This window comes from Acanthopagrus latus, chromosome 12 (genome assembly GCF_904848185.1).
Source record: "Acanthopagrus latus isolate v.2019 chromosome 12, fAcaLat1.1, whole genome shotgun sequence".
Taxonomy (NCBI): Eukaryota; Metazoa; Chordata; class Actinopteri; order Spariformes; family Sparidae; genus Acanthopagrus; species Acanthopagrus latus.
This window is the reverse complement of record NC_051050.1, coordinates 4,457,320-4,479,882: the sequence shown is the minus strand read 5'-3', so window position 1 is coordinate 4,479,882 and position 22,563 is coordinate 4,457,320. Positions and strand designations below refer to the sequence as shown.

The window sequence follows — 22,563 nt, the reverse complement described above, 5'->3', positions numbered from 1 at the left end:
TTTATTCATATTACATGCTCATTACCATATGCTAATTAATGAATAATCACCTGGGTACATTCATGTGCAAATACAAATATATGTATTAAACGGCAGGGTAAATTATTCTGAGTCCAACACTGTAAAACACCCTCGCAGAATTAGCCCCGGATATCAATTTGCATGTAGTTTGCTCTAATAGGCTTCATTTCTAATTTGTAAAAAGTGGAGTAACTCTGACACAATGATAAACACCAATTATGGTTTAGCAGGCAATATCCCAGGCAGCCATAATGACGAGAAGGAGGAGAAGGAAGAGGGGAGGGGGCTCGTGTTTGCAGAGCCGGTAGGTTTGTGAACGATTTGTTCGAAGTGGTGCTCGTAATTAAAGCTATCAGTCACAAGGCGCGGCACAGAAATATCAAACGGTGTGTGTAGCTGCGACAATTAGAGACAAATTTGACACAACTATTATTAGGAAAAGTCATTTTTCACTTTAAGGAGCAGGGAGAGCTTACAGCATCAGCCGCGTGGAGGGGTAATTGGTGGAAATATGAGGAGAGGGGAAGGAGGAGGGGCACGGTGAGCAGACACAGCTATCATCAGTGTGTGTTTTTGGCGTTACTGTACTCCGACACGCCGCCCGTCAAAAACACAATCCCCTTCAATGATACAAATATGCTGCTTTGGTCAAGTGTGTAGTTTTTAGTTTGAAAAAAATAACTTTGGTGTTTGTTTCTCCCATGAACACCTCTTCGTCCCAGAGCTGTTAAGTCATTCATGGAAGGTCAAGCTGGGTTTCAGGTTCGAGTCTCGAGTCCTTTGAGAAGCAGTTTATGTTGTCAAGTCCAAGCGAAGGTGCGAGTCATTTCAGACAAGTCCAAGTCAAGTCTCAAGCCATTTGAAAGAAGTCCAGGAGTCAAATGAAACATGTCCAAGTCAAGTCTCTCAAGAAATCTGAGACAAGTTTAAGTCAAGTCTCAAGTCATTTGACAGAAGTCCAAGTCAGGTCTTGCATCATTTGAAATAAATCAAAGTCAGGTCTCAAGTTGTCTGAGAGAAGTCCAAGTCAAGTCTCTCAAGAAATCTCAGACAAGTTTAAGTCAAGTCTCAAGTCATATGACAGAAGTCCAAGTCAAGTCAGAAGTCAACTGAAAAAAGTACAATGCAGCGCTCACGTCATTTACAAAAGGTTAAGTCAAGTCTCGAGTCAGCTGAAGTCAAGTCAGAAGTCAGTTGAAACCAGTTTACGCTCAGTCTCGGTTCATTTGAGATACGCTCAAGTTCCAAGTTGTATTTGTGATTTGCATGATTTCAACACCAGTCCCTGTCAGCTCTGCTTTTTACCATCTGCGGATGTCGGTTCTGCGATTACGGCAGCCGGTGTGAGTGTGTTGCGCTTACCTGTGAGGGAGGGTGGAGAGCCGACCGGGGTGGAGGGATTGGACGAGAAGCTGTTGTTCGTGTGGTCTGGAGAGTAGATCTGAAATAGATTAACACATAAAAACTCAGGGGAGCGCGTAGCACCGCGAAGCCCCCTCCCCCAAAAAACAAACAATCAAGTCATGAACGTTCTTAATTACTTGAAGTGAACAGAAAAACAGATGAAGTAACGTTAATTCTAAAATCCCTTTTTGCAGCGGTAAAACACTGAACAGGTCCATCACATCTGTACGTGGGTGTGTGTGAGTGTGTGTGTGAGTGTGTGTGTGTGTGTGTGTGTGTGTGTTTATGGGTGCGTTTGCGTGTGCTGCACTTACGGATGCGAGTGCTTTCCCTAAGGCGTCTCCTGTCTGAGAGCTGCTGGCTGCTGAGCTCTGCGCTCGGTTAGCTGTGACACACACACACACACACACACACAGGGGGAAAAGAGGGATGTGTTGCTGTAAATGAGGACGTTGTTACATATTTTCATTATTTTGTACAACATCAGTTCAACACTCAGACAGAGCTCTTGTGTGGAGCAGCTTCTGCTTTGGGTGAGTGTGGTTACTTAAGATTTGCTGGTGTGACGCGGCAGCTATTACGACCCCCAAAGTTCAGCAAGTGTCTTCCAAGCGGAGAGAATTCTTGCATCAAAGTTAGTCCTTGTGGTTTTACTTCAGCTGCACACATGCAGCCACAGATCGCAGCGATTGCGTTGAAATGAGTCGACGTTACTTAAAATCTTCGCTGCTGTAAACGGCGATGACAATGATACGAGGCGCAATTCAATAGGAACCGACGTTCCGCAATCTACATTTATTCACATTTTAACTGACTGTCACCACGTGTTTGTGTGTGTGTGTGTGTGTGTGTGTGTTTTAGTTGCTTGTATGAGCGCAAATGCTGGACTTCAATACAACTAAATCTGTTTCACACACTTGAAGAGCACAGAGTCCAGAGAGGAAGGAAGTGACCTCACAGGACCAGATGAGCGCCCACACACACACACACACACACACACACACACACACACACACACACACACACACACACACACACACACACACACACACACACACACACACACACACACACACAGACATGCTCACAGCTCATCTCTCCTGATAGCAGATCCCAGATGGAAAGTTTACGCTCGCACACACAAGTTAGACACGTGCACGCCGAACAGACACAGCGCAGCAAAAACACATCCTTTCATGGCAAATGAATCCATTACAGAAATTGGCAGGACCGGACTTCTTTAAGCTGTTTGAGAGAGAGAGACAGAGAAAGAGAGAGAGGGAGAGGGAGACAGAAAGCAGCATATGTTTTGGGGTTAAAGCCTCATGTCTCACTCACGCCATACCACTGGCCTAGTAAACCATCCAAGGGATTACTGTTACACACACACACACACACACACACACACACACACACACACACACACACACACACTTGTACCCTTACTTGATGCATAATTTAGAACATGTGCAGGAGAAAATCTTTTTCATAAATTAGAGCTTATAGCCGCAAAGGAGGAGAGCATTCAGAAGATGAGAGTGATTGTTATGTTTATCTGTCTGTCCATCACCTCTCTCTCTCTCTCTCTCTCTCTATATATATATATATATATATATATATGATTTTTCATATATAGATATTTCTTTTTCATAAGCCATATAATTGTAAAGTTTGTATCATATTCATTTCTTCAACCACTACTCATTTTCTCCAGTCTTATCATTTACCTCTGCCCAGCAGTTTGTTTGTTTGCTGTGAGCTCATTTCATATTGCACATCAGTTGTAAACACTGTATGCAGAATACTAGATTTCATAGTATACTAACTGAAGTTAGTGAATAAGAATCAAGGCGCTTAGACCTTTTGTACTAACATGAAAAAGATGCGATATCTGTGCTGGCAGCAGAACTTTGCATAACTACAGAAAAAACAAAATGATTTTAAAAAGACTGAATGTTTTTTGTTACAATTTCGGTATTTATTTTTTTTGCAGCTGCAAGTAGCTCCTTGATTTCCTCTGAGAACTGCACTGTGGGACAATCAACAGTACAATAGTGAATCAAGTGTTTTTTAAAAGTCTGCTTGTTGAGTTTGTGAGTGTACTTAAACTGTCGTATCTCCAGTGTGAACTCGCCACAGTCTCAAACCTAACATGGGAGTCGGCGGTGCTGTGACAAGGACATGATCCCTCAAAAGGCTCCCACCAATTCTGTTGATTGGAGTGCTGTAGATTAAATCCGGGCTCTCCGTATGCCGGTCATTTTATTTCTAAATCCAACAATTATCGTTATTCTGCTGAGCATCAAATGATCTGCACCATCTTTTGAGTTTGAAACAATTGACAAAGGAGAGTCCATTAATCCACTGATTATCTATAACAAGTAATCGTTTTTGTCTTCACAAGATCACAGAAATGTCACAATTCTGTAAGGCTGTGATGTCACAACTGTACAGACAACCAAAAAACAGCCTCACATTTGAGAAACTATAAATTGTTTGGGATTTCTTCTTGAAAATTGAATTAAACAATCAATCAGTTATCAAAAAAGCTGATTTTCTGCTGACCTACCAATCGATTAGTTGTCAGATTATTTCAGCGCGACACTGAAGCGTTACCTGCTGCTACTCTGGCAGAAATCCAGTTCAGGATGTTCTGGTCACCAATTTGTCATCGCAGCATAGACACGGCCAACTGTTGAGCTCCTGTCACCCACTGACTGCATGAGTCAGAAGTTTTTTTTGATCCAGAGAATGATTGGTTTGTTGACGTGTCGGAGAGGATGTGAGTAAAGCACAACAAGAATGAAGGCTCGTGAACGTGGAACATGCTGATCACGCAGACGGGCAGAGGTGAGGTGAATCATCTTGCAGGAGGGTTGGGAAGTTTTTGTGGACACTGCTTGTTATCAGAATCCACTGTAGTGGACACGAGTGCATCGAGCACAGCCGCCGCTCTCTGAAAAGAACTCACTCGCTCGTTTACCAGAACTAAACCTGACCGATGCAGAGAAGCGGCTGAGCACACTGTGCGTCCATGCTTAGGCGTTCATGTGTGCACAAACGTGTGTCATATGTTTTACTTTAAACAAAGGCATTATGTTTTTTATTAGGTTCATGTTGTGTTTACACTCATCTGCTTTGGCTTGTGTGTGTGTGTGTGCGCGTGTGTGTGTGTGTGTGTGTGTGTGTGTGTGTGTTCTTTGTGGAATGTTGGAAATGTCTTCCCATGAAAACAAACTTTCAATCTGTTTCTTATTGCTCTCCTATTTGTTCTATGGGACTCAAAGCAAGAGGTCCATATGGCATGCTGTGTGTGTATGTGTGTGTGTGTGTGTGTGTGTGTGTGTGTGTGTGTGTGTGTGTGTGTGTGTGTGTGTGTGTGCGTATCAATGAAGTCAAGGTCGAGCTGTTGTATTCACTCTCCGCCTGCTATCCCCCCTGACAGTGAAGTTGAGTTTTTAAAGTGGTTTGAATCATTCGAGTCCAATCACAGCAGTGACAGTTAGAATTGGTTATGAGGCGGTAAATAAAAATCGTGGTTTAGCTAACGTCCTCTGACTGGAAAGGACTAATAATGTTGTCTTTCAAGTAGTAAATTGAGTGGAATCATCTGCAGATTTTTGCAAATATCGAAACACAGTCGGCGCGCCCAAGCTGTTGATCCAAGAGGGAAACATCAAAATGATCAGTGTACTTTTACTGTAAAATGTGCAGATGGATACTTTTAGTACTTTTAGAGTTGAAACTTGCACACACAGCAGAGCTCATTGAAGTTGTTGGGAAAGTCTCGCGTCAAAAGTCAAGTCCCTGAGGGCAAATCGCCAAGCTGCAGGTCTTTAAGGTCTCTGATTCTACCAGGTCAGCACATGAGACGTGAGTGTTTTCAAGTTCAAAGTCAAGTCTTTAGAGAGTCAAAGGTCAAGTACATGCAGTCTCAAAGTCAAGTCCAAGTCAGCAGTCAAGTCCAAGTCGAGTCTCAAGTCCTCATTGTTATGACTTAAGTCTGATTTGAGTATCAGTCTGCAGTCTTAAGTCTACAGCTCTGAGACATAGATAAACAAAAAATCATCAGCATTCAAACAAGGAAAATACACCTTGACATGTGTCCAATCACATAGAAGCAGATCTTTGAGTCTGTACTCAGACAAAGCGGTGCTTTCAGCTAAATGCTAATGTCAGCATGCTTAGATGCTAAGCTAGAAGAAAAATCAAAGGATCACCAAAGTGAGTAGGATCCATCTTCTGGGCAGTTATGGATGGATGATATGGTCTTAAACTAATATCATCACATTTTTAGACTAAATGAAATTTCCCTAAAAGCACTTCACAAATGTTAAGACTGGGCAACTAAATCAATGTACATATTAAGACAATATTGTACAAGAACTACTTAGATAAATAGTCATCATGTGGATATAATGACTGAGTGGTTAAAGGTCAGTGTTAGAACAAGTAGAACAGTATGGTTCTTCCAAACATGACATTACTTTACTGTAAAGAGGTTGTCTTTTCCTTTAAAACCAGAAAAAGACAACCCTTCTGTCACATCACAACACTTACACAGTGTAATATCTATACTGACCCGCCCTAATGGCAATCCAACCATCCATATTTGTTGAGATATTTGAGTTTGGACCAAATTGGTAGACAGCCTAACTGACAGACTGACATTGTCATTTTGCTGTGAGCATGGCTAACAATTTAAGAAAAGAAACCCGACACATTATTCTGAAGCGCAGTAATCTCTGCTCAGGCTCAGTACAGAAACCAACTGAGCATCTGAGCAAAAAAAAAAATCAATTCTTGGGTGTGAATGTTTTTATTTATTTGCTGTCCGATCCAATTGAAGCAGACAGTGCTTCTCCAGTCTGCATGAAAATCGTAAAACTTGCAAGTGAAAGTGAATGGCTCTTCTTCTCCAGTTAATTAACATCGCCAGCTAATGTCATTACACCATCGACTGACGTCATCATCACTACACGGAATTTCTCCTCATGACAGTATAGCTGTGTGCCCTCGAAAAGCAAGCGCACGCTTTGTCGACATGCACTGCTTCAAGACATGCCAAGAACACGTAAGGGTCTTCTTACCCATGATGCTGTCTGTGCCGTTGGTGGAGGCTGTGCAAGAGGCGGTGCTGTAGTGATTGGCCCCACTCCCGCTCCCTCCCCCTCGGTGGAAGCTGGACATGGGAGGAAGGCTGGAGCTGATATCTGCAGACGAGTGCGAGGGGTAGCTCTGCAGAGAGACAGTCAAACTTTAACAAGGAGACGACAAACTACTGCAAAACAGGGACTCGTACCAGTGAAAAAATTACAATCGTACGACCTTTGACAGATTTACAGCCTCATGTCTGAGACAAATTAATAAATGCCATGTGTCATGTAATATATGATTGAACACTGACAGATTTAACAAGCTTGCTCTGTATAAATCTGTGACTTTACCAGGGTTGTGGTGTAAAATTCTATATATGTTTCATTAACTTATCACCAAAGCTTCAGTTACTTGGGTATTTCAGTAGTTTGGTGTCCAATCTCATTGGGCTGAGATAAACACACAAACTTCCTGGTGTTGTCATTTTGTCAAACCGTCACTCCATTGATGATCTGGCCTTCAAAGAGAATAAAGGTTCTACAGTTAAGGAAATGCAGTGCCAAAAGAAAGGGCGGTCTGATGGCAATGTAAAGTGGTGTGAATTTTCTCTGTTTTTAGCTGGGCCTTGTTTTAGGTGGTTAAAATTTTCACTGGACCCCGTTCACTGCAGTACAAAGCTGAACGTCTGGGCTGGAGCGGCTCTCTGCTTCCCCAAACTCACTGCGCTGATCGGTGATTACGGTAGGGAACAGACCGACTATAGATATGTACTTTATATAACTCCACTTCAAAAAACACAAACTATCCCTTTAAGATAAATGTCATGGTCCACCTCGGCATGGGTTCACATTCCGAGCTCGGCTAGGCTCAAATGGAGGCTCAGCACTTTATTCATCTGTTGCCATGGTAAATCATAGTATCAGAGATTCCCCGTGCACAAGCTCAACTCAGGCTGAGCATATTCAGAATCCCGAGTTTTCCATCTTAGGCTTAATCAGCTTGGGGTTAAACTCAGAGTTTGTTAAACCTGTTTTTTTTTTTTTTTTTTAGTTTTTCTGTTTTTCTTTGTGCTTGTATCCGGCACGCCGTGACTGTCAGCTCTGCTCACCAATCTGTCATGAGGGTGAATCCCGCAGTAGGAGGAACTCTGGGCGGGGCCGTGGGTCGAGTTCCCGCCCCCGAGCATGCTGCTGTGGTAACCCTGCTGGGTCATACTGCTACTACTGCTGCTCCAGGGATCGCCGCTGTGGTGGCCGTCTGATAGAGAGAGAGAGAGAGAGAGAGAGAGAGAGAGAGAGAGAGAGAGAGAGAGAGAGAGAGAGAGAGAGAGAGAGGTATTTGTGATGTGCAGTATGCAGGTTGGAGATCAGCTTCATCTCTGTGCAGGTTTCTCTCAGCTGTCAAAAATGGAGTTTAGTAATCTCACCCATTTTATGCAGTAACCTGACATCGGGAGCTTCTGTGACTATACCTATGTGTGTTAAGTGTTTGTGAGGGAGTGTTACCCAGGTGAAAGACACCCAGGTGAGAGGGAAAATAGACAGTGTAAACCTAAAGACAAAATCAATCTGCGCATTTAGTGTTTGTAGGCTGTGGACATACTGTAGAAGAGAAACACTCCACAGCAGTCAAATGGATGTTATTAAAATAAGATGGAAAAATAAAAAACCCAGCAGGTGTCCATAGAAACAACCCGTCTGGTGAAACAGACTCAACCAACCTGACTGGAAGCGAACGTAAAAATAAAGCTTTGAAGCTCTTGTGTTAATATCTCTGGTCAAAATGTGTTTTTCCTCTTGTTCCTCCAGTTGAATGTCTGACCTTCACTGTGTAGAGTGACATATGAGCAGGGTCTGACACGAGATGGCTATTTTCACATTCATCACTCAAAGTGTAAAATGTTTGTAAGAGGCGGGCCTACAAGCAGGGTTTGTGACATCACAGTTAGTTAATAAGCAAATCCTGTTCCAATATTTAGCAAACACAAGTGTGGAGACATAATTCCTAGAGTGCACACACACTGAGAATGGACTTGAAGTTGTGCCCAGGTACACTTGTGGAAAAAAAATAAAACATTTTTACTTTTTAAGGTGGAGGAAGATGGTGCTATTTGCAGGATTTTGATGTGGTAGTTATATTGTTTTCTCACAAATCCATGTCAAACACACATTTAAGATTTTTGGAATACCTTAATACATGTGTGGAGGTGATCTTTAAATAAGTGGGCACAGGATACGTGTAACACACACATAAACACATTGTTTATACATATAAATGTTGTCCTGGTATGTAAATGACAATGGGATCATGAGACATTTCTACTGTTTTTATACAGTGTGTTGGTGTGTCCTCTTCGATACTGACGCTTTCACGTGAAAAAAACCCCACAAGTATGGGTGTTTCGTTTTGAAATAACTAAAAAAATAAAATCAAAAATGCAGTCCATTAAAACTTAAACGTCTAAAGGTTTTTTCATCTGAGAAAATGTTTCCACTAGGCATCCCGAGCTTATTCCGTCTGTGATCCAGTATCAATGAGCTCAGGAATCCACTGCAGGGAGTTCTGATGAGGGACATGCCTATGTGTGTGTGTGTCTGTGTGTGTGTGTGTGTGTGTGTGAGTGTGTGTGTGAGTGAGAGAGAGTGAGAGAGAGAGAGACTACCTGGCATGAAGAATGAGCTTGGGAAGCCAGAGCTGGGAGGTTTGGAGGAGGGATAGCCCGGTGAGTCCCTGTTGTAGTCAGCTGTACTGGCAGACGGAGCGTACACCTGCAACACAAACACAGAGACACGCGGCGTCATTCACAAGTCTGATCAAAATACTACTTGTTGTCATCAGAAGCTCCGACGTGAACACAACCTGGCAAATACTTCAGTTCTCTTATTCTCCTAAGTGGGAATCAGCTTCAGATGGACATTATCTCCACTAAGTCGTTATGAATGACTGACACTTAACACAGGCATCAGCTGGACGACACGCCGCTCTGAGAGCTGTCATTGGTCAGTTTTTTTTCACTCTCAAATCTCTCTGCTCTGTGAACTTGTCTGGCTTCCATTAGTCCAGTCAAGTTTTTCAACAATACAAGGACACGTCTGCAATCCTCTTACATACTAATCTTTGTTAAAAGAAATCTTTGTTTGAAGGGTTATTTATGAGAAAAATACAATAAAAGATTATGTTGTATATATTTACTTTCATCATGGAAGAAATAGCCTATTTAGCTTATCTATCTATTACTATTTAAAAAATAAAACATTTAAATTACTGTGTTCATATTTATTTATTTAATTTGTAAAATGAGCAATTTTTTAAAACAAAATGTGTAAATATTAGAAAAAATGCACAAAATATTTCACTGAATTACCTTGAGCTTAAAATGCTTTAATAAAACTGTTGAACTAAGATAATACAATTTGTGAGTTTTTAAATGTTTCCTGCACTTTAAAAAAAAAAAACAACTCAAACGTTAGATCAATATATATACGAAAATGTAAAACACATCCACTTTTTGGCTTACTTTCATAAAAATGCTCAAAAATCCTCATATATATACTTTTTATACACACATTATTCATGTTTACATTTTGTAAACTGTAAACTTTTAAACTTTTTTTTATAGTTTAAATAAAATGTTGAACTTTTAGTCTGTAACCCACGACATAAAACCTTCAGTGGTTGCCATGGTAACCGCGTCCGTTGTGTTTACGACGGCTACTGATTTAACGTAGTTTCTTACTGTCCTGTCTCTCTCACTAAGACTAGTTAAGATAACTTGAAGAAGAGTAAAGTGGTAATCTCTGGAGCGACTCCTCTCAGAGGGCCGTCAGCAGCGCAGCAGTCGTGCAGCAAACAGGCAGTAAAATGTGAGCCTGCATCGCAGAAGCAGCAGCCTGTCATCACTCAAAGCACGTGACGTTCTTCCTCAGCAACACGGCGGCTGCATGAGAACACAATGCCTGTGTTTGGTCATGCTTTCAACTGGGGGTCCCCACAGCATGCCTCTGTGTGTGTGTGTGTGTGTGTGCGTGTGTGCATAGCGTGCGAACACTCAGCCATGACGCTAGCTCGCGCCGCATGACGCAAACCCTAGAACAGCTGTTGAGAATGCTCTCCTCTCCCCTGTCTCCCCCACCGACTCACATCAAAATGAAAAAAGCCCGCTCCACAGCTACACCTAATCTACCTCGAGCCTCCAAAAAAGACATGGGCTGCTTTGTTAACTTTAGAGTATTTGCATATGGATGGAACACAGATGTGATAAAACACACAGACAAGGAACAAAAGAAAAAGATGGAAAAAAAAAAAAAAAAAGACAAACACTTGGGGGCATTATAAAAAACATCATCTCACTTCCCACACTCCCTGAGAGAAATTATTAAAAACAGACAACAGCCTTGAACAGTTTCTGTCAAACGAAAACCTCCTGGCCTTTTTTTTTTTTTTTTCTGATCTGTAGAAGCTCGTTGGCTTGGTGAAACGTTCAGCTTTAACTGAGATATGGGGGGTGTGAGGCATTATTTCCTGTGCCATACTGTCCCCTACACAGAGGGTAAGACATCTCCGGGACACACTGTGACCATCCAGAGAATGAGAACCAAAGATATTACCTGCTGCAACTAACTATGTGCACAGGTGTGAAAATGAACGGCGCAAGAAGATCCAAGCTTATAGACAGCAGCTACTGAGTTCCATCTATAAGATCCAACTTTTCAGGTTCCAGACCAATGTATCTTTGGTCCAAATGTCCAAAATGGTTCAAAATGAGGTGCATGAACCTTAGAACCTCTGCAGGAGAGGGCAGACGCTTTCAAAATACACTTGGCAGGTGAACTATCTGTCTATAATCACACGATAACTTCAACCAATCAGATCAACAGTTGGGGAGCTAGTGGGTCAATCGAACTCTCACTGAAGTCAGTTTAAGGATGAGGGACCAGTATTTCCTTTTAGGAGGCTGATTGGTCCAAACTGGGGTGATGAGTTTGGTCATAAGCTTGTGGCTTGAAGCCTAAATTCTGGAGATCGCACAATCTCCCAATACAGCTGCTTTACAAGGTAAATTCTCAGGGAAACAGTGAGGGATTAAATGAGGACAAGAGTATCAGAAACCTCATCACTGCGATTTGTGACCACAGGTGAGGTCAGGTGTGATTTGTTCCACTTGTGTCCACATACAACTGTAATGTAGTACTGGCAATCGATGCAATGTGAGTGCATGTCAGGTAGCTGCATGTTGCTTTTTACTGCAGCTTGTTTATGTATGGATCTTGTTATTTACCTGCCAGTTAGCCAGTTTTCAGTGCTGCTGACCTTTAATCCGACCCTGCTTGAGGTGTATGTCTTGGACTCAAAGGATCCTTACAGTGGTTTTGTGTAATTTAGCCTCTTTACTTCCATTCATGCTCACTTTACATCATGCTGTGCCGCAGACTAACCCATAGTCACTGCTGGCTACAGGGCTGCGGTGATGCTGTGTCTTTTGAATCCAAAATCTGGGAAGCTGTTGCTCAGGGGCAGAGCCAGGCCAGGGTCTTGCTGGTTCAATTCCCCTGGTCTGCATGTCGTGAATTATCTGTTGACCACCGTGTAATGATAGTGTGGCTGACATTGCGATAGATTGCAATACTTAAGCAAGTCTCAGCAAGCTCCAACCAATAGCTGCCTGGTATGGTTGAAAGAAAAAACATTCAGAATATATTCCAACACATGGATTAATTCACCAAAATGAAAGGTTCAGTCGCTCCATGTGTTTACACTGGTTATTGCACACAATTATTGTTTAGCTGCCTCTGCAAAGTCAAAGCTCTTCCAGAGCATAGCCTGTGTCTCGACTGTGATTACTTCCTGAAACGACTGGTGACGGAAAGACGCAGACACAGCCATTACCGCCACAACAATCAGGATGTCTGAGTAGCAGGGAACACTGGTAACTGTGGGAATGAACGACTAAGGTCAGGAAATGACACACACAACCAACACACACGCACACGCAAACATGCACACACAAAAACATAAACATACAGATGTAAGGTGGTCAGAGAAGCTAATCAGATGGATGAGGTCGGTACCTTCCCACAGTGCACCTTGCATGAGTTATAGGGATCCAAATCCTTCTCACACACACACACACACACACACACACACACACACACACACACACACACACAGTGTCTGTAGATGTCATTAGAGCTAAACTAAAATCCCCTTAAACTTCCTCCTCCTCCTCCTCCTCCTCTTCCCCTCTGAGAACTGAGTTTGTGCTCTGATGATAAAACCACATTTATTGACCCAAAGCCTGTACAAGAAACGGCACACACATACACAGACAAAACAAAGACACACACACACACATGCTTGTGTTGTTCCTGTTGAAAATATTTAGATTTATGTCTCATGTCGCAGAGGCATATTTTCCCATTGAATGTGTTGTGGAGTGGTGACGAAAGGCTGTGATTTGTGTGTGCCTCGTTGTCCGTGTGTGTGTGTGCGCGTGTGTGTGTGTGTGTGTGTGTGTGTGTGTGTGTGTGTGTGTGTGTGTGTTTATACAAGTGTGTCTGTGCGTCTGTGTGTGCGTTTTACAGACGGACAGAAACAGGTGCAGAGTGTGTTTAAGTCTGAGGAATGTAGAGAGACACAATAACAACCTCACTTCCTGCAGCCTGAAACACACACACACACACACACACACACACACACACACACACACACACACACATACGCATGAACACGCCCGCGCTCGCACACACACATGCACACACAAACACACACACTGACAGCAGTATCAGTATTCCCACAGTTAGTGAGCTGACCTCGAGCCAATCACAGAAACCCTCGACAGCGTTGTCATTTCACTGACAACTGGCAGACCACAAAGCAGTAATGTGAACTAATACAGACACCAGTGTGTCTATAGTCGATAACTTTATATGCAGCTATACCCTAAAAAACCTTGTTCACTTGGTTTGGTCCAGTAGTTGCTGTGTGAATATCATCTTTGAAGAATGGGTTGAAAACATTAGAATGTCTACAACTACTAATAGAAAGTGAACAGAATCCAAAATCATTTGGGTGCCCTTATATAAAATTCGGATCTGGACCACAGTAGAAGCTGAAAATTAATGATCCGTGTGAGTTCCCTGTACCACAACAGAAAACACAATAGAACCAGTGGAGCCAGCACAATAACAGCCAATTTAACTGACTGTCTGTGTAATGATAGAGATGTAATAGAATTGACTGCCTTTGTATAATACACTGAATGGAAATGTATTCGAGCAGATCAAAAATCTTAGATCCATGTCACAATGGAACCAATATGAAGGGCTTCTTTCCTTTGAGCTAAAACAGAAACTGCTCCAAACCACTAGAGTTAAGTGCCACAGTAAAAAAAAAAAAAAAAGTCCAGATTCTCACAATATTCAAGTTCAAGGTTCATTCACCAGTGGTCCGGTGCAGTGGATACTTCTGTATCTTTTGCCAGACGGCAGGAGGGTGAACAGTACCCTTATAAACTTATTTCATCACAATAGAACATGTGGTGGAACCAATCAAAGAAATGCACAGCGCCATAATCAGGTCCTTATAAAAAACATTATTTCCACTTTTACTTACTAATCATGATGATGTGCTGAGGTAGAAACAAAATGGCAACCACTCAGCAATTCCCCAACCAGTGGAAGCTTAACGGAAAGCAGGAGACACAGGCCTGTAACGCGTGTCAAAGATTATTTGATAGAAGAGAAATTGCCACCCACTTTGATAATCGATTAATTGTGGGCGGCAAACCTGGAGTGCCTGGGGACCAAATCCAGATAAAAGTCTGTGTCCTGGTCATGGGCAGTGACAGGAGAATTAACCTGGTGTGGTGGTGGGCGAGACTGAAGAACCAGGCGAACGCCACACAGAAAGGACCCGACCCAGGGACCTTCTTGTGGTCCAACAGCTCGGACCACAGTGCCCCGATGCTGCATTTATGATAGTAAATGAAGAGTCTTTGGCTTTTTTGACAACATAAATCATTTGAAGGGATCGCTTTGGGCACTGGGAAACTGTGATGAGCATGATTTAACCATCGCTTTTGGCAAATAAGAAGGTAGATTGACGGAAGATTTAGATAATTGTTAATTGCAGCCCTAAAAGCATGTGTTGTATAGGGGCCTAATGGAAACCAGAGGAGCTAATTTCCTAACCAAACCATCTGAACCTGAACACTGACAGACACCCTCTAATAGAAACCAGTGGCGCCTGCTGTGTGAGAGGCTCATCTGCAGCACAGTAGACACCCTGATAGGATCCAGTAGAGGCGGTTGTGTAACCTCCCAGTGTGTCGCGGTGCTGGACGGACCGAGTGGATCTTCACAAAACACAAAACATCACAGATTTCATCAAAGCGTCGCTCGGCATCGCCTCGGGGAACGGGACGAGAAAATAAAGGCGCATTCCACTGAAAACCGATTCCTCATGGACCCAACACACACACACACACACACAAATGTGTTCAGAGCGACCAGCTGTGGGACTCGCCGAGCTGAGCCACAGGTACAAACTCAACAGGAAAGTCCTCACACGTACTGACAGCTCGCAATGCGACAGATTCAACAGAGGAACATTTAACATGTCCTCCTTTTGACCCTGCCACCTGTCAAAGGACTTTTTGGAAGTTCACGCTCTGCACTCTTCAAAAGACAATGAGTATCCTTAGAGGTAAGTAGATAAACTCGTGAAAATAAGTTTATCATTCAGTCATTTAGCCCAAAATACACCCAGAAACAGGAAACTAATAAAATGGATAATGACATTAACTGAGAAAAAATGGAAAAATAAAAAGAAGCGCTGCATCGTGACTGTGGAGGCTAATATCGTCGGGTCCAGGCAACGCAAACCCAGAAAGAAACAAAGAGACTTTAGTTTTCTGCGCTGTGTTTTCTAACTTGTTGACAGCGATGGAAATGCCGCCGGGCCCTGAAGGGTTTCGTTGGAAGCAGAACGGAAAATGGAACGAGGTGAAGCGCTACAAAGCTGGACGCAGATAAAAACACAGTAAACGGAAACAAACGAGAGAAAAATGGAACGAGAGCAAAGAGGGGAAGAAAAGAAGGAGGCGGCTTTTGGTCTTTGTTTGGTGTTTGATGCTTCTTCGCCGCGTTATTGTCTCCAAATGTGGGGAGCATCTGTTCAACCTCTCCCCACCCTCTCTCCTGCAGCTCCTCTGCTCTGACACAAAGATGGAGGGAAGGATGAGAACGAGAAGGAAGAAGAATGAGCTCCTTCTGGTACTCCTGCTTTTCTCCTCAGTGCTTTTGGCCAAACCAAACTTCCACAGACACACATTTGGAAGTTAAAAGTCGAAAAATATTTAGTGTTTTCCGACATAAATTACACATGTGAGTATCTCAGTCCTCAGTGCTGAATCTGTACAGTGTTACATCTTCGTTAGTTGTACGGTTGTCTTGATTTTGGGTGCTGAAACAAGATGTTTGCACACTGAACATCTTCATTTGCAACAGCAACTGACTTCACTGGAGCATGACTAAGAGTCTGCAGCTATGCTAGCAGCTCTATGAGGCTGTATATGAGCACAGTGGGCCTTTCTGCTAAATGCTAACACTAGCATGCTATCAAACGTGGTCACCCCTGCACTTTAATTACCCACTATTCATTGCAATACAGATATGACGTTTAAGAACTTGTACTGAATGTCCAAAACAGTTACTTGAACTGAATCGCAAACTCATAATGACACAGGCATACTGAGAATTACAGGCTTTGGAGTTAATCAGAATGCACAATACAGCGATTGCTGTTCAAAACTGACTCAAGCAAACGTTTTTCAGATGAGGCCAAGGATGGCCGGGCAGGTTAGCAAAAAGCTCGGGACACTGACACCGCAATTCACATCTTGCCTCCTACCAACAGCCAATTTTGGTTTGTTTTGATCCCGACCACAACCTGTCTCCAGCCTCACCCACACAGTGTTTTAATATGGCCGAGGCCAACGCAAACCCCAACCGTGGAGTTGGAGGATCAAACAACACTCATATGGGAGGTGATGAAGGTGACGCTCGCTGGCAAACATTCACCAACAACATTTGACCGACAGGCTGCAGCAGGATATTCTCACATCTGGCTGTTAGGCCTCTGTTTTTTTTGTTTTTTTTTAACAGTCTAGACTTCTCGACCAATGACGGAGCTCGCAGAAGCAGCCTGGCATTACGGAAAAGGGCAGAGCCAAAGCCCATCAAACTTCACTTTTCAGCTCAAATGGACAAAAAATGCAAACATGTTGACACTCATCAGGTTGATGATCAAGTTTTGTTTGTGTGTCCCTTTTTAGTTTTAGGGCGCGATTATACAGTTCAATTCTGCACAGACTGACAGTCAGACAGAGAACAGAACGAGAAACAAATCAGCTTTTTGCTCAATAAAGGACTTAAGCATGTTCCTGTCTTGTTTTTTTTTTTGTTCTTTTTCTGCCTCCTGCTATCTCTCTCTCTTTCTCTCTCTCACACACACAGACACACACACACACACACACACACACACACACACACACACACACACACAGAGTTTACCACGCTTCATCCAAAGCAGATGTGCTGGAATGTGAACACTCAAAGGAGCAGTCACGAAACCTCTTGACAGACGCACGCACACACAATACACACATACTTGCACGAGGGCGTGCGCGCACACACAGGCAAGCATACACACACACACACACACACACACACACAGTCGGCTGCACCTGTGCCTGTCCAATTTTTTCTCTCTTTGTTTCGCTCTCTCCCTCCTCCTCTCTCGTCCTCTGCCTCTCTCATTCCTCACAGGCTGGTTTCACTTTCATCTCGTCTTTATTCACCTTCACACAAACAGTTTAACACGGCGGCGAGCACAAACAATAGAGGAGATGCGCAGCACACTGTACAACTCAACACATGATACAATTTTCACTGAAGTCATTCATCCTGTCGAGCGCTCTTTGGTTTAGGCCTCTCAAAAAGTGATGATTTGATGCTGTCTGACAGCGTGACATATAAATTATTACAAACATCCATCTACTGTATCTATCCCCTCCTGTCTGATTCCCCCTCTCTCCCCACCTGTAGACACGCTTGTTTCATCTGCATTTCACCACTCGCGCCGCCGCACTCTTAGCCCGTCCGGAGGCAGATGTGGGAAAGCGAATCAAACGCGCTGCAGACGGATCAAACATATTTTTGGGGGTTTCTGTTTTTTAGATGTATTTTTATAGCGGAGATCTGAGCCGCGGCCTCCGAATCCTCTGAAGGTTAATTATGTTCCTGATTCAAAACACATGGAGGGAGGAAAAAAAAGTGTGTGTGTGCGTGCGCGCGCGTGTGTGTGTGAGAAAGCGGAAGGAAATCCCACCCACCACCTCCGAGCCGAGCCCTTTATTCTACCAACCTGCAATTGCACTAATGCGAACCAGATGTACACACACACAAACACACACACACACAGTTTTTGAGCATGGCTGCCTAATTGACTCCATATGATGCAGTGCAGAGGGAGAGATTAGGAAAGAGGGAGAAAGAGACAAATAGAGGGAGTAAGGAATGAAAGATAGGGAGGAAAATAAATGAAATGAATATGAAGAGAAAAATGATCATACAGAAAAAAAAAGATATTTACAAAATGACGGAGAATGAAAGACAGAGGGAGAGAGAGACTTTGAACTTTAGAACGTTGAGTGACAAATGAGACACAAACACACAAAACGAGAAAAATAAAGATACAAGAGGAGGAGTGAAAAGATAATAAGAGAGCTCCACACGGAGAAAAGAGATTCAGGAAAAAAGCAAGCGAGAGAGAAAGAAAATATTGGGCAATAGTGAAGGAGAGAGTTTGAATGTTAAAAAGCATCAACATACATCAATCCCCCCCAAAACTAAAACATTATGGAATTAAAAAAGGACAAGAGAAAAGTGTTTTCTAAACTGCCTGGATAAAAAATCGAATCTTTTTTTAAAGCAATTAAATAAAGAAAACACACAAAACAGAGAGAGAGAGACAGAAAGTGAGAAAGTGACGATAGAAATGGAGAAACACAACACACACACACACACACACACACACACACACACACACACACATCTGCAAAAATACTTGTGTGTAATTGAAAACATGCAGAGCCTTCACACACTCACACTAAGTTTCATGGACCGAAACACATTCTTCAACTCACTTATAACCGTGCGTGCACACGCACACACACACACACACACACACACACACACACACACACACACACACACACACACACACACACACACATGTGTAAAACACACACACACGCGCTCCCTGTGGAGCTCAGGCTTCCTGTGGCTTGATTAGAGCCCCCTATGTGAAGACAAGTGGACTCAGCGTGTGTGTGTGCGTGCGTGTGTGTGTGCGCGACCTTAGCATGGTGCACCTGTGACTGAAGGGGGGTCGAGTTACTCAGACAGAAAACACTGGGGGGCCGGACAAAGAGAGAGAGAGAGAGAGAGAGAGAGAGAGAGAGAGAGAGAGAGAGAGAGAGAGAGGTGTGTGTGACACATAAGCGAGTGTGAGCGGCTGGGATTTTTTTTGCATTAAAAAAGTGAAGGAGCATGAGGAGTGTGTAAGTGTGAACAGGAAAAAGATCAATTGGAGTGTGTGTGTGTGTGTGTGTGTGTGTGTGTGTGTGTGTGTGTGTGTGTGTGTGCGCACATGTGTGTATATGTGTGTGTAGGAATATTTCAAGGAGGAAAAAGGCGATTCATAGATTAAATTAAGTTTCAATTATTTTTAATGAAAGTTATCCATTCCATTCCTGTCTCCTCTCCTCCCTCTCTCCTCCCTCTCTCCTCCCTCTCTCCTCCTCTCCTCTCCTCTCCTCTCCTCTCCTCTCGTCTCCAGACTGTTTATTTATTATTTACTGCTCTCCTCCATCAGCAGTAACCCAGTTTTCAGCTCTTCTTCTCCTCATCTCAGTCACAGACACAAGTCTCTGCGGCTACATGTCTGTTGTCGTACGTCAGTGTTTTTCATTCATTTCTGACCTCTTCACACTCGAGTCGTTGACCTCGGCCCGTGACCCTCAGTGAGTCAGGCTGCGGCATAAGATTCAACATCACAACCAACAGGATGTGTAGCTTTTTTCACTCAGTTCCTTTAATGAGGGTTTTCAGGAACACGTGGTCAGACACAGAGTGTGTTTTTACTTCAAACCTTAAAATGACTCATTTTCTTTCTAGCACTAATAACAGTCCTGAATCACAAAGAACAGATGGGAAAACAAAGTATGGGAAAGCTGAGAATGCAACTGAATACAATTACTTGTCCAGTCGATGTTGCCAGCTGTTATGCAGACTGCTTAGACAAATATTAAGACAGCACTAAAACATGTGATACAAAGATATTCATGTGTTTCATTCAGAAAGAGATTTTAAAGATTTTTAAACAAGTGACGTCTGAGAGCCCCAGGCCCAGTCAGACCCCAGCCAGTCCAGTACAGGTTTACGTAACAAAGAACGACAGAAAGAATGAAAGAAAGAAAGATGAATGAATCAAACATAGAAAAAAAAACCTACCACGTGAAAGAACAAAGCTACAGATTCAAAGCACCAGTGAAAGAGAGAGAGAGAGAGAAAAAAAGGCAGTGAGGGGATCAAGAAGCTGAGCACGCCAGAAGAAGTGAAATTGGAAATCATAGAAAAATAAACAAATCAGTAAAAAAATAAAGCACAGGAGTCAAAAAAAAGAGGAGGACGAGAAGAAGAAGACGAAGAAGAGGAAGAAGAAGAAGAAGAAGAAGAAGAAGAAGAAGAAGAAGAAGAAGAAGAAGAAGAAGAAGAAGAAGCAGACAGTCCAGTTGTGCGGCGTGTTTACACTGCGGCCTGTAAATGAATTCAAGATGGCGTCTGGTCTCGCCAGGAGCCACAACTTCAAAGAGTCAGACAGCCAGTGAAGTCACAGCGCTTTAATTGACCACTAATTACACTGAATTAACTCTAGGACTGTGTGTATGTGTGTATATGTGTTTGAGTGTGTGTTTTCCGGGGCCTTGTCTATATGTGTTTAACAGTGGATTGAGAGTGTAACTATACAAACCTGAAAGTCTCAGCGTAACTATATACAGTGTGTGTGTGTGTGTGTGTGTGTGTGTGTGTGTGTGTGTGTGTGTGTGTGTGTGTGTTTGTATATTTTCCCTTAGAAGCATCAGCCGGTCAGAAACGATCCAATGCCTCCAGTACTTTTCACAACTATAAGCTTTTTTCCTTGACATCTCCATTCACACGCGCTGCGGTGAAGGGCCGTTTGATTCACAGCACTGAGTCTCCCTGCCGTCACGCTGCCTAACTCTGATGTGCAGCCACCCAGCTAACCCCGCCCTCTCCATCGAATTCAAACACACCCTCACAAAAGGCGGATTAGACCCGAACACTGGAGCAGCTCATGGGGTAGAACGACACCGACTCACACCACTCTCTCGCCCTCTCTGTCAATAGACTCTCTGACTTTTGTCCTTCGTTTCCCTCTGTCGGCCTCGCTTCAGACTTCTGTTTCATTTGTCTCGGAGGGAATGGCTCTATATTTGGAAACTCATTTTGTTCGATTGTCCGTCAATTTATCATCATCAGCCACTCTCAGCTCCTTAAACATTTTATTTGCTAGTCATGTAAACAAATATTGAGTGAAGCACATCTTTACATTCTATCTCACTCTGGAGCCAAGCGTGACTTGAATGACTGTAGAACTTGAGATACAATTTTGTTCGATTAATTGATTCAGTACATCATCTTTCGTCCGACATTTCCTCCATGCTGACCGAATTCTGTGGGGGAAGGGTGTTACAATGGCCTGAATATAATGTTATTTTAGGTCAAAACAGATGTGTAGCCATGCTAAAAAACTGGTTTGATGGGGCTCTAGAGTTGAACAAAATTAATACAAACTATGATTTCAGGTGATATCAGAATCAGAATTTTTGGAGTTTTTAATCCCGATGCTCTGTGCAAAGTAGAAATAGTAATATAGCATGAATGGAAACAAGAGATAAAGATAAAGATATAAATAAAATAGTAAACAATAAAGTAAAATAATAAAGTAGTGTTCAAGTGTTCAATGTCCATTCCAAGTATTTACAGACATACAGTGCAATATATATATATATATGGTATGGGAAATATACATAGATACCCATACATATATACACATATAAATATATGTAGTCATTTGAGTCCGATCACCATAATGTTGACATGGTGTCAGTGTAAAAGCAGCATCTGCCTTGCCATCGTTATAACTCTTCCTTGATTGAAGCAGCTTGACATCACTTCACAGCAGCCTAACAACTGCACACATCCCACGTGTAGCGTTAATTGACTGTCACACGGTCACAATCCCAGATGAACTGGTGGATGGACTCAAAGCGAGCGTACCACACTTTGATTGGTGGACTGTTTCACCAGGCCTGTTTGAAGCGCTGAGCAGATCAGAGATGTGGATGGTGATCTGGAGGACTGAAACCAGGCCATCAGCAATCATCATTATTGTTGTGAAGAGGACAGAACATTCTGGATCCCTGGACCGGATCTGACTGAAGTACTTTTTAAAAACAAGCATTGTGCTGTTCTCACAGTGACAGTGTTTGGGATCAATTACTAACTCAGAAAAAAAAACAAATAACTAAAGCCAGGAGCAACAGAACATTACTTGAAATGACCAGAGTCAATAGTGTGTTGCAGAACTGGTGCAAAGTGCTGGACTTTAATAAAGAACCTTCCCAACCCCTCCAGAACTCAGAGGTCCAATTTGTAAGACTGTTGAGTCTCATTCCCAACTACTGACACTTTGACCCGGAGGCCAGCCGGACCTCCCGACTCTACGCGCCATATTTGATGAGTTGGGAATGAAACAATCGACTATCTTACAAATTGGACCCTTAAAGAGAGAAGATACAACAGAGATCTGTTCAAACATTCCAACAGTCTGGGATTTAAATGGAGTTCAAGAACCTGTCGCGAACTGTAAGAGAATCAAGTGTGCACACTTTGA

General features: G+C 42.9%; 1 protein-coding gene across 13 annotated transcripts in view; it reads right to left on the bottom strand.

The window, feature by feature from the left end:
- The window catches only part of LOC119029959 (transcription factor 4-like), a 232,887-nt gene that overhangs the window by 31,610 nt on the left and 178,714 nt on the right, over positions 1 to 22,563 (bottom strand). For 12 of the 13 annotated variants that reach the window (XM_037117220.1, XM_037117221.1, XM_037117222.1 and 9 more), the window contains 5 exons: positions 9,185 to 9,290; positions 7,631 to 7,779; positions 6,516 to 6,663; positions 1,740 to 1,810; positions 1,384 to 1,462 (listed from right to left, as the gene is read on the bottom strand). In XM_037117220.1, coding sequence (XP_036973115.1) covers positions 1,384 to 1,462; positions 1,740 to 1,810; positions 6,516 to 6,663; positions 7,631 to 7,779; positions 9,185 to 9,290 — 553 coding nt within the window. The remainder of the gene's footprint in view (positions 1 to 1,383; positions 1,463 to 1,739; positions 1,811 to 6,515; positions 6,664 to 7,630; positions 7,780 to 9,184; positions 9,291 to 22,563) is intronic. The other variant, XM_037117225.1, reaches the window with a different exon arrangement.